The sequence below is a fragment of the Piliocolobus tephrosceles genome, chromosome 1 (genome assembly GCF_002776525.5).
Source record: "Piliocolobus tephrosceles isolate RC106 chromosome 1, ASM277652v3, whole genome shotgun sequence".
NCBI lineage: Eukaryota > Metazoa > Chordata > Mammalia > Primates > Cercopithecidae > Piliocolobus > Piliocolobus tephrosceles.
In genome coordinates this window covers 5,235,758-5,249,164 of record NC_045434.1, presented here as the reverse complement: position 1 = coordinate 5,249,164, position 13,407 = coordinate 5,235,758, and the positions used below count along the sequence as shown (strand labels likewise).

General features: G+C 36.7%; 1 protein-coding gene across 8 annotated transcripts in view; it reads left to right on the top strand.

Annotated features, from left to right (window-relative positions):
• The window catches only part of SDCCAG8 (serologically defined colon cancer antigen 8), a 256,242-nt gene that overhangs the window by 115,549 nt on the left and 127,286 nt on the right, over positions 1-13,407 (top strand). For all 8 annotated transcript variants that reach the window (XR_002732368.1, XR_002732369.1, XR_003309619.1 and 5 more), the window contains exon 13: positions 5,376-5,518. Coding sequence is in view for 5 of the 8 variants with exons in the window: in XM_023216160.1 (XP_023071928.1) it covers positions 5,376-5,518 (143 nt within the window). In the remaining 3 variants the exon portion in view is untranslated. The remainder of the gene's footprint in view (positions 1-5,375; positions 5,519-13,407) is intronic.

The window sequence follows — 13,407 nt, the reverse complement described above, 5'->3', positions numbered from 1 at the left end:
CTAAGGTGATGTATAGTTGTAACACTCCTTATTCCTTTCAAGTAATAATTTTATATTGATAAAACTCAGTGGCTTGCACCAACAATCATGTATCTTTATATTTATGAGTCTGCAGGTCAAGTAAGATTTGGCTGATCTGTGCTCTATTTGACTGGGTGTTTCTGCTTCAGGTTGTGGGTTGTGCGTTCGTTGTCTGGGCTATGGTTGGGGTTTGGGTCTGATCTCCATGTATTCTTTCTGCGGTCTAAGCTGAAGGGGCAGCGGCTACCCAGTGCATACACTTCTCTTGGTTAATCACCAGAACGTGAGCTAAATGTAAACATGTTTATGATTTTTGCTTACCTTATAGCCATGCAAATTCCACTGGCCAAGTGAAATCATATGGCTAAGCCCAGAGTCCCTGGGGAGACGTAATGTATTCCACTCTCAGTGAAAGAGAGATGGGAGTGAATATTTGCTGAACAACAGTCTAAATAAACTATCATATTACCCCAAAACTATTAAACCCACACATTTATTAACTGTCTCATTCTTAAATATAAAAGGATAGCCAAGTATTACCCTGTATTTGAGGAAAACCTACAACATAATGGAGAGTCCAAATCAGATAAACAGGAAAGGAACCTGGAGGAAACTGAGGCAACATATAATGAGCAAAGGAAAACATTTAAATACTGTATATTCTAATAGGTAAGATATTATATTCATAGATTAAAATTAGCATGCTATGTCAAAAAGTCAATAAAAACAAGAAATAGCTCATAGAAATACAAAAGGAGTAGAAAATTTTCTTAACATTCAAAATGAGGTGTCATCAGTCAAAGAAATCTTTCAGAAGTTACAATCAGAAGACAGAGATGGAAAATATAAGAAAATGAGATAATCAATCCAACAACTAATGTCCTAGAGCTAAAGTGTATGGCATCAAAATATTTTAAAATAGTAGAAGAAAACATCCTCAAACTGAAAAAAAAATAAGCCTTCAGATTGAAAAGGACTCGCTGAAAACTCAGCACAAGAATGAAAAACAGCTCCATTCCAGGATTCAGCATTGCAAAATTTCAAAATGACAAGGAAAAAGAGATGACTGTAAACGTTTCCAGAAAGAAAAAAATATAAATCATAGACCAGGTACTAAGAATCAGAGTGGTACAGGGTTTTTCAGTTGTACTATTAGGATCTAGAAGACAGTGAAATAGTTATTAAAAATCCTGAATGAAAACTAATTTCAAAATAGAGTTTTATACCCAGCCGAACAATCAAGTGTATGCATACAGTAATAGCATTTTCTGGCATGTGAATACTCAAAAATGTGTTTTTCATGTACCTTTTCTTATGAAAGGTACCTGGAGATGGCTTTCATACCAAAAAAGGGAATAAATTGAGAAACACGATGACTTACGACCCAGAGAACAAAGAACTCTGAAAGAGTATGGAGAAGGCTTGACACAAGATAGAGATCAACCAGGCCATACATAAGGTGCCAAGAGGGATATATCCAGAAATTTTTTTTTAAAAGAACTTATACTTTATCTAATATGTCTGGTTATTTGAAAAAATACTATTGATGGTTGTTTAACAGGTATGTTTGAATATTTGGGGGAAAATGTCAGTTATCTAGAAAAACTATTAAAAAACTAGGCAATTAATTCTAGAAATAATAAAATGATATGTAAGAAAATTAATTTAAACAAGAGAATGCTTTTCTCAGCAGTGAGCAAATTTTTCATAATCATTATAATGTAAATGAACTACTGACTAATGCTTTAACCAAAATCATTATATGGGAGCATGAGATGGGTATGTAGAGTGGGTGGTATGAGACCTAAATTGTCACCCTTCTTCCCATAAGAAAGGTCTAATATTGAAAATTTAAGACATAGCAATATGTTTGTCTTTTAAAAATATGAAGATAAACATCAGAAGAGCTAATGGTGTGTATCATTGGAGATTAGTTTTGAAATAGGGAAGATAGGTCATGGGCACTGCGTTCCTTGTTATGAGCCATTTAGTACTATGTGACTTAAATTAGGTGCATTACTTTGATGGGCAAATTTAATCAACAATAAAAATAAAGTTACATATGCCCATGATTAAGAAAAAAACTTCCTACAGTGTGGAGGGATATAAATGAACAGCATCAAGTCTCCCCTTTTCCAAATTCGATCCCCAGTACTGTTTTCTAGCAGTGATCACTTTTAACAGTTTCTACTTTGAGTTGTTCTGGTGGTTATAGTCATGACTTGAAAGATATCTTTTGATAAGGTGTAAAGCTAGCTGGACCTGCCTTTGCCCAGTTAGCCAAAAGATGGCCACATCAAACTGCACTGTAGACATGCAGGTTAATAGTGTGCTTTGAGAGTAATGTACGATTGGCCTATGGCTGTTGTTGGTCTTTCATCCCCAAGCTACTATATACAGCCAGGGAAGCAGCCCTGACCTAGTTGGGTGAGGCAAAGGGTTATCCTGCCAGTGGGAGCATGGCATTTCTGGCAAGAGATTTCTCTTCTAACGGTTGGACTTGGTGCCATGGCAGATTTTCCTGACTCAGGGAGTAAGTGTTGAGCCCTGGTCCAGCTGGTTAGATTATTTGTTGATTTTGATTATCTGCACCAATAAGCTCTTTCGCTGGCATGGATAATCAGAAGCAGGCAGTAATTTTCCATCTTCCTAACAAAAATGCATTTCACATTTTGAAATTACAATAGATGAAGTTTTATTCAGTTTTCACCAAAATACTGCTTTATTGAGAAGGGGGAAGTTTTATGAATTGAGAACTCTTCAGAGATAGTCATATATTCTTAGGTGGGTCATTTTTTCTTACCACTTTTCTGTTCTTGAAAGACAGAGGGAAAAATCAGTAATAATGATATTCACTGTCTTTTATTCAGCTTTTACTGTGTGCTAGGCACTCTGCTAAGAATTCCTAGCCTAATTTAATCTTCACAACAGCTTTAGGAGCTTGTTATCACTCCGATTTTGGAAGGAAGAAACTATATAATAGTCTAATGACTTGTCCAAGGTCACAGAAAAGTGCCAGAGCTGTGTCTGGAGCCCTGATCTGTGATCCATGTTCTTTACCTCTGTGTTTGGACTGTCTTGCAATACAACCCTTGACTTTTTATTCCATGAGAAAAAGAAAGCAGCTAATTTATACTTAACATCTAATTACCAGTGTAAGGTACATACGTTGTTATTGTTGCATAGTGCTTACAAAAACTGTATCTTTTCTTTTTTTTAAAAAAGTTTGGAATTTTATACATTTTCTATTTCTGTCATTCTTTTGTCTTCTCTCAATTCAAAATTCTGGAGTCATCTTTGGTCTTCCGATTCCGCTCCTTTTACTTCCATAAAATCACCATGTTCTCTTTGTATTTCTGTTTTAAGTCCCTCCACTCCTCATGTCTGGAATACTGCAATTATCTTTCCATGGTCTTCCTTCTGCCATTCTTTGCCACCTTAAATTGATTGTACACATCGATCCAGTTTTCTCAAGTTCAGCCTCTGTCATATTGCATACCTGTTTAAACCATTAATGTCACCCTATGATCTATAAGAAAAAGGTAGTGTTATTAATCCACAATTAAAGAGCTTTCATGTGATCGAAAGTATCACTCCAGAGCTTTTGTGCCCTCACTTCCTTCTCACTTTTCTTGTTCATGCTAATATATCCCTCATCTGGCTACTGAGGCCTGAATTTTCTCTCTAACTCAGTTGGTGTTTTTATATGCTTTGCATTTGGATAGTCTTCTTGTGTATATATGTCTCATTTACCCAGACGAATTATTAACTACTGAGTTTAGAGATGGGAACTCTGAATTCATCATATTATTTAGTATAGTTTCTTGCAGATAGGACTGTGTAAGAAAATTAATGAATTAATTTTTGAAGTTTTAAAGTTAGCATATCTTTCCAATTCTGTAGTTCTTTGCTTTTGTTAATTTTATAAAGGTTAAACAATGCACATTTAATACTCTTCATTTATTTTTATCTCTTTAATTATATTTAATTATGAAATTGGGAATATATGGGTTTAACTTTAATAACACAATATTTTAAAGAAACAAGTCAGTTTAACTTAGTATTTCAATTTGAAAGCTACAGAAAATCTACACTGAATGAAAATGATATAATTATTTCATAGGTTTTCAAATAAACCAATATTTGAGAACTGTACTAAGTTATTATATTGTTGGTTAATGTACGGTTTTGATGGAGATAAGCTGAATATTTATACTGTTATGAATACAAGAAAAAGTGTAAATGAATTATTTAATTTATCCTACATGACGTATTAAATGCAGTTGGAGGTTGTTCAGAATATTGAATAAGGACATGAGAAAATTTGGAAGTTTATTTAAATACTAAGTTTAAATCCCTCTACTTACACATAATTTTGTTTTCCAAAAGGAGGTTGCGTTTTTTCTGTATCAAATTTGTTTCTTGCTTTCTGCTGAATTTGAAAATATTTCTGCCCTTTCTTTTTTTTTTTTCTTGTTTTAATAGCCTAAATATTTTTAAAGGTTCATCTTTTATTTTCTTTGACTTAATTTTACAGATGTTCTATTGATAAATAAATATTTCTGCTTTAATATAGAAATTATTTAAAATTATGGCCTATATAAGGTATTTTTGCTTTGAAATATTTGAGTTTCAGTAAGATAAGGATAATTTCACCCTGAAACCAAAAAATAAACCTTCATATATTTTCATATTTATTAGTCTTAGAGTGTTCTTGTTGACTTTTAAAATTACAAATTTAAATGGAAATATTATTTTAGCTCAGAAATCTCATACACTCTCAATGCTTAAATTTCTCATGCTGTTTTTTTTTTCCTGGATTATTTTTTCCAAGTAATATTGAACATCATAATCATGCCATTTTTTACACCTCACATTTTTCTAAAAATCTCTTAAATTATTTATTTTACTTTAATTTGGGTTTCAAAACACCCAAATGAAGCCATAAATTTATCTTTTAGAATAAAAAGTACATACTTGATGTAAATCACTGCATGTGTCTGATTGCATCTCACACAAAAATGTTACATTTTAAAGGTAGTGACATTTTAAGTAAATACTACTTTTTAAAGGGAATAACTCTTAGAGTGAAAGTGCAATTATCCAATTTGACTGCTCTCATTTAATCATTTCAGTTTTAAAATTAGACTTCATTTTACAATCCAAAATAAAATCTTACTCATGTGCATTTTTGGATGTGCTAATTCCTTTTGTCATAAAATGGAAGCTAGCCTAAATTTTCTAATAATTTTTTATCACATTGAAATTCATGACAAAAAACTAAAAATGAGCTAATTTTGAATTCAAGTGCATGTATTTTATATGGATGCTTTTCCCCCTTCTCTCTACCTAAGGAAATAGAGAAATTGAGAATAGAACTGGGTGAAAGCAAACAACACTTGGAACAGGAGCAGCAGAAGGCAGCCCGGGCCAGAGAGGAGTGCCTGAGACTAACAGAACTGCTGGGCGAATCCGAGCACCAACTGCACCTCACCAGGTACTCCCTAATCCCATTATGCGCCATAGCACCGATTTCATTCCACTGATTTTTGCCACAGGCTTCCAAACAGTTGTTAGAGTTAGTCTTAGTCATTCAATTCACACATAGCTTTCAGGCATATTAAGAAAAGTGGAGATGTGGTAAGCAAAACACCCAGACATGTGAATGATAAGTGTGGCAGGGAATTACTGATAGATTACAAAACCTTTCATCTACAATGCTCAAATATTTAGGTGATTCTCTATCAATATAAGCAAAATGACGTATTTCTCCTACCACCACTACTAATTCTTCTGCTAATTCTACGTCTAATAAAAATCTTGAACTGAAGGATGTGAGGAATTTATTTAGAAAAATAATAAATACTCTCGGTGAGAGAGACAAAGTAAATAAATTGTAAGATGCAGATTGAAATGGAACTGATACAAAATAAGGAATCTGCATCCTAAGGAGGTGTAAAATTTCGAGATGAAATAGATTGGCACTGCTCATGTTCAAATCATTATTATAACCGGGCTTACACTATTGAGGTTTCAAATTACTTTGTTTCCATCATGAGATTTTGTGATGTGATCATCATTGTCATCAACTTTAGTAAATATGTAGCTCGGCCCTAAATTACATTAAGACTCTTTAGGTTGTAAGAACTGTGAATTTGCTGCATTGGAAAAACATACACACACATACACAAATACACACATAGAAAGAAAAATTCAAACAGAGAGAGTAGATATTTCACTTTATCATATGTGGTTTCTTTTCACTTTGAGTTTTATTACGATTTTTCAGTGTTCACATCAAGCCTTTGGGGTTGCTCAGTTCTTAGAGTTTTTCAGTTTTTAGAGAGAACTTAGTTTAAATAAACATGTGAGTTTATGATATTTGGTTTGGTTTATAAATTAGAAAAACACTGGTCTTCCAATCATAGTAATATGTTGAATTTAAACTATGAAAGGGGACTGATCCCTTTTACATTAAATATGACAATGTAATTCTGAGCACGGTATGCTAACAGATGGAGAAAAGCACCACTTGAACAGCCTGCATTTGGAGAAAAAAATATTCTAGAGGTTGGTGAACCTCCCAAAGTTTTGGGTGAGTGTTAAGATGCCTCTGGTTCTGTTAAAATCAAACCTTGTATGAAACATTTTGTTATGATAATATTCCAAATGATTTCACATCTTCCCTTTTAAAGAATAAAAGAGGAAAGAAAGAGAAAGCAAAGAAAGAAAATAAATTATTTATACACGTATGGTATCTAGAAAAAAAATCCTAATAGATGAAACATATGAGAAAAAAATTGCTTAATATTGCAGAATAATAACTGTTCTTTTAATGCTCATTTAAAGTATTGTCATTGTAGAACTGAGAACCTAATGTTAGCATAATTCCTGTGGTTATTTAATCTTACAAGTTTCAGAATTTAGCTTCATCATGGTAATGTTAATAGTTTTTCTTTTCTGTCAGACTTCTATTCAGAACCAACCATTTGTGTGCTAAGCACTGCTAAACCTCAGAAATAGGACAGCTTTTAACGTCTCAGTGTGGCTGAGCTTCAGTAAATAAATATTAATGCTGGTTTTGCCCCTTTTGCCATTCTGTCTTATTCAGAGAGTTAATTTCTGAAGTCAAAGTCCATAGAGAGTTTTCCCATGTAGTATCAATTTGTAGTGTTTGACAAGATCAATTTCTTGCAAGTAGAGCATATTAAGATGCAGCAACTGCTGAAAATGGACGAGTGGTAACTAATTCCTTTGTTCTTAAGAAAAACGGTTTTGCTTGGTTCCATAGAAAGCTTTTTTTTGTTGAGCTTTATTTAAACCAATTCTACAAAAATTTAAACGTAGTTTTACAGGAAATAAAAATTATTTTCTAAGTACGGTACTCTTTTGTAAGCATTTTATGCTTAGTCTGTGTTCATGTTTTATAAAATCCACATTCATAAATTTAAAGATGACAATTAGAAATGCAAGGAACTGTGTATATCTCCCCTTTGCACTGACAATGTGACTTGGTTGTTGGGCTATTTCTGATATATAGCACTTTTTTGTCTTTTTGTTTATTTGTTTGTTTTTTTAAGTTTGCCACCCCTCACCATGCTTTATTGATTTAGTATACTCAGGTGTGTGACTGAAAAATGTTGTGTCGTTCTTTTTCAGTGTAGATCAGCTGAAATACATAACTCCCACACAGATAACACCTTACCACACAGTCTCAACTTAAACACTTCAAATGGCATATTCTAAACAAAGTTTAAAATTGAATATGAAAACCATGTTTAAAGTAATGATGAAATAAGGATCCAAATCTTTAGAGGCAAAGAAAATTCAAAAAGTGTAGTAGAAATCTGTACATCAACCTAAAAGAAAAATAGCCTATCACTTTTTTGGTGTTTCTCCTTATTGGATTTTAAAACAGTAAATGGAGGCCAAGCGCAGTGCTCACACCTGTAATTCCAACACTTTGGGAAGCCAAGACAGGGGAATCACTTGAGGCTAAGAGTTCGAGATCATCCTGAGCAACACAATGAGACCCCATCTCTACATAAAACAAAAAATATTAGGCAGGCATGGTGGTGCACCTATAGACCCAGCTATTTAGGAGGCTGCGGATGGAGGATCACTTGAGCCCTGAGGTTCAAGGCTGCTGTGAGCTATGATCGCACCGCTCCACTCCAACTTAGGTGACACAGTAAGACCCTGTCTCGAAAAAAAAATGGAAAATAGAAATTTAGCATTAATTAAAAGACCCAAATGGGTGAGTGTAACATTAACTTAGTCAACAACTATTTATTGAGCAGCTACTATCTTTTAAGTACTATGCTTGGTCCTAGGCATAGAGAGAAAAAATAAAACTCAGTTTCCAACCTTAGATTGCTCATACTCTAGTAAAGAAGCCACCTCTGTATATTCAAATATAATGGAGTGTGACAACAGTGCAATGATAAAAGTGATGACTGCCACAGGAGCACATAGGGAGGAGGTCTGGCCCAGTCTGTACCACAGGTGAAGGCGATAGTCAAGGAAAGCTGCTCTCAGGGAAAGCTGACCGTGAAAAAGGGATAGTCAGGGAGATGGAGATATTTGGCAGCAATCTTGATTAGTGAGTTCATGAATAAGAATTCTGAAAGTGGAAAAAGGTGGGTTGGGTACCCCAGGTAGAGAGACCAATAAATACAGAGACATAAAGATGGGAGAAAACATAACTCTACTATCAGATTAGGTGATTGGTAGGAGATAAGACTAGAAAGGGGAGCAGGGACCCAGAAGAGCCTTATGGGCCATCTCCGGAGTTTCGCCTGTTCTGAGTTGCTCTTGATGCATTTTAAGCAGGGGTGTCAACGTGATTGAATTTCTGGGTTGGGAGCTTGACTCAGAGAACAGTGTGGAAAGTGAGCTTTGAGAATTGATCTAGGAGACAGACAGACCAGTTAGCCCAAGGTCAGCAATTGCAGCCAATGGGCCAAGTCTGACCTATCGTCTGTTTTTGTGTGACCATTAACCAAGGATGGTTTTTATATTTTTAAGTGGATGAAAAAAAGGGAAAACAATATTTTTTGACACATAAAGATTATACATCCATAAATAAAATTTTATTAGAAAACACCACCATTATCCTTCATTTATTATGTATTTCTCTACCACACTTGGGTTGAATATGGTCCTCAAAGCCTAAAATATCTACTATCTGTCCCTTTACAGGAAAAGTGTACCAGCTTCTCAGTTAGGAGGCTGTTTAGTTCAAGTAAGAAGTCAAGAGGGCTTGAATAATGACAGATTCAAATATGTATTTAAAGAAGGTAATTGAAGAGCTTTGTGAAAAATGGATGGGTTGAGAAGAGATGACTGGCAGGGACCCCAATTAGAATATAAGCACCATAGTCCAGGGGGAGAGTAATGAAGCCCTTGGCTATGGCTATCCCGTGAAGTGGAAAGGAAGTCGCATCTTCAGGAGGCATTTGGAGTCACGAATAAGAGAGGACAGAATTAAAGGTAACTGTAAGTTCTCTAACCCAAGTTGACTAGAGGATCTGTTAAGCCAACTGAGGAACTTAAAAGAGGTAGCCGAGGAAAAGAATACTTTTTATTGTGCAACCCCAGTGGCGATGTCCAATGTTGGCTTGGTGTGAGGAGAAAGGTCATGACTAGAGGCTTAGATCTGGATCCCCTTTTACATAAATGTATTCGTTGTAGCTAAGGGAGTAGTTAAAAGCACATAGAAAGGACCATGTTTTAAAGTACAATGGAAGAACAGCCACCAGCCAATAAGACTGAAATGGGGTCTTTGGATGTATAAGAAAAGAGTAAAGAAGAATGATTCAAAGAGTATTTTTGGGTGGTTGGGTGGCAGTAACAATTAAAACCGTATGCTTTCCCTTAAGGGAGGTCCCCAGACAGCCTAGGATTGAAGAAACCTGAATTATAGTATCTTCTCTAGGCATTCACTCCAGGATTTCTTTGCAACTTTTGAGAAATTACTTAACTCTTTGGGCCTGCTTATATACCTATAAAATGAGGTGGGACTAGATGATTTATAAGTTTCCTTCTAGTTCTGGTAATCAATGATTCCAATCATGATTTAAGACAACCCATTATTAACTTCCTCTTTCTAGACGTTAGGCATTTAAATTGCTTGGACAATCTTTTGTTTAAGGTATTTCCTTAGTTTGAAGTTCAGAAAGTACATTGAAATGACCCTCAGACCCATCACTTAAATTCATTGTAACTTAGGTTCTGCTGACCTCTCACAAAGGTTATCAAAATTGTCTCAACACTCTTCGAGTCTGTTTTGCTGACCATTGCCCAGTGAATATTCATGAACCTCTGCCTTGACTCTGTTACTTACTATACTCTGAAAACCTTCCATGGTGCCACTCTATTAGAGAAAGGCAAATGCCAGCATGGCATGCGAGGTCATCCTGATAGGCTCTCAACCTTCCAGTCTTATTTCATCCAAGATGAAACGCTCTTACCTGCTGATTTCCAGACAAATGTAAGTCCACACAGCTCTCCTTGCACTTTTGGGGGGCTTTTTCTCCCATTTGCTGTTCTTTATACCTAGAATACCCCTCTGACCTTCTCTAGCTCTATTATAATCTTACCTTCTTACCAAGGTCTCCCTGAAATCCTGATTTTTCTACCTAGGCCTCCCAATTGATTCTCATCAGAGGGAGCACTTCTCCCCTTGAATCCTTCTTCCCACTTTGAGCTGATGGCATTTGAGCAAATGAATTACTCGAAGGAGGAAAAAGCAAAATCTGGGGGAAAAAAAAAAAGAATATTTGGAAGTTTTTTGTGTACTTGCTATTTTTTGCTTCTGGAATGTGTTATTCTTCAAGTAGGAGGAGAGGTCTTACCAGTATTATATTTCTCAGAGCTCCTAGCTCGCCACTTTACAAAGAGTTGGAGCTCGATAAGTCATTAATAAAAATGGTGAATATATTCCAAATGTATGACTATTCTTTCAGGCTCAGTACTGCTATACAAATAAATGTCTTCTCACATATATCAGAGTAAAAAGTATAAGAAGGTGATAAGGCTAAATTTTTTTTATTGGGAATTTTACTTGTCCCTATGATACTGTATTATGATTTTGTAATCACTTTTTATTTTTAACTTTGCATAAATATATATGTTTAAGTATATCAGAATCAAATGATAATCATTCTAACAATGCAAGTAGGTTTAGTAAAGTGCACCAGGCCTCTCACTTACATGTACGTGTTTAAAAACCACACACACACACACACACACACACATACTCTCTCTCTCTCTCTTAAACTAGACTTCCCCGTAATTAAAAGATGACAGTGGAAGTCATGTGCTGTGGTGCACACCTGCAGTGCCAGAAATTTGGGAGGCTGAGGTAGGAGGGTCGCTTAAGCCCAGGAGTTCAAGGCCAGCCTGGGTAACATAGCATGACCACATCTCTGAGAAAAAAAGAAAAAGATGACAGGGTTTGAAACAAGTGCCTTGTAAGCATGAACGCTAAACATATCTAGCCTAGCATGTATGAAAACAAAGCAAGGCTGCTTTCTTCCAGTTATTACTGTTAATATTACTCAGACAACTTCTTCCTTTTCCATAACAGACTTTCAGGTACATTTAAAACTGTTCATCCATTTATTCACCCATTCTACATGGAGCATTTTCTGTCGTAAGACGCTATGCTAGGGATGATGGGAGATAGAAATATAAAGTGGCCTCAACTACTGCCCTTCAGAAGCTTACCAGCTAGCGGGGAAGAGAAGAAAAGACATGAGTAGATCGGGTGTGGTGACTCACGCCTGTAATCCCAGGACTTTGGGAGGCTGAGGCGGGCAGGACACTTGAGCCCCAGGAGTTTGAGACCAGCCTGGGCAATGTGGCAAAACCCCATCTCCACAAAAAATACAAACATTAGCTGGGCATGGTGGTGCGTGCCTGTAGTCCCAGCTGCTCTGGAGGCTGAGGTGGGAGGATGGCTTAAGCCCAGGAGGTCAAGGCTGCAGTAAGCTGTGATGGCACCGCTGCACTCCAGCCTGGGCAACAGAGCAAGACCTTGTCTCTAAAGTTAAAGAAAAAAGAAAGAAAAAGAAAATACACATGTAGTTGGTAAGATAAATGATGAGATCCAGAAGGGAGGTTCTAGAAAAGGATTACAGGGAGAGAAACAGATTACTTCTTACTGATTTTGGTAGGATTTGGATGTAGGAAAATGGGAATGAAGGGTGTTCCGTGTAGGGGAATTGATGGTATTTTGGAGGTGCGCATGTACGCATAAGAGTAAGTTAAATACAGGACACACAACGATCATACAGACACCTAATGGTATCACCTCGGAATAAGAATATATTCATCTTAGGCCAGGCATGGTGGCTCACGCCAGTAATCCCGGCACTTTGGGAGGCCGAGGCGGGTGGATCACGTGAGGTCAAGAGTTTGAGACCAGCCTGACCAACATAGAGAAATCCTGTCTGTACTAAAAATGCAACATTAGCCGGGCATGGTGGCACAAGCCTGTAATCCCAGCTACTCGGGAGGCTGAGGCTCAAGAATCGCTTGAGCCCGGGAGGCAGAGGTTGCAGTGAGCTGAGTTCGCACCATTGCACTCCAGCATGGGCAACGAGTGAAACTCCGTCTCAAAAACAACAACAACAACAACAACAGATTGATCTTAGTATCTGCATGGTACCATGCTACATGTAGCAACTCTTTAAAAAATAATAGAGTTATAGCTAACAGCAGTGGCTAACATTTGCTGAGCCTCTACTCTTCCAGGAACCAAGCTGAGAGCTTCTCATATAATCCTACCAGTAGCTCTATAAGGTTACAGATTCTTATTTTTTCTAATTTACAGCTGAGGCAACTAAGGCACAGAGAAGGAAAGGAGTCATCTGAGGTTGCACGTGTAGCTGATATGTTATCGAAGCAAGTTTTGAACCCCAGCAATTTGCCTGCAAAGCTTGTACCCTTAACCATTAAGCTGTGATTCTATGTAAATTACTAGCGAAATGGATTAATGCAATTGTTCTGAAAAAGACAACTTAGAAAATCAGTAACATTAATTTATAATAGAAATAAATGTTAGCTGCTTCTGGCTGGGCATGGTGGCTCACGCCTGTAATCCCAGCACATTGGGAGGCCGAGACGGGCAGATCACGAGGTCAGGAGATAGAGACCATCCTGGCTAACATGGTGAAAACCCATCTCCAGTAAAAACACAAAAAGTTAGCTGAGCATAATGGCCCGCATTGGTAGTCCCAGCCACTCGGGAGGCTGAGGCAGGAGAATCTCTTGAACCCAGGAGGCGGAGGTTGCAGTGAGCTGAGATTGCACCACTGCACTCCAGCCTGGGTGACAGAGTGAGACTCCATTTCTTTTTTTTTTTTTTTTTTTGAGACGGAG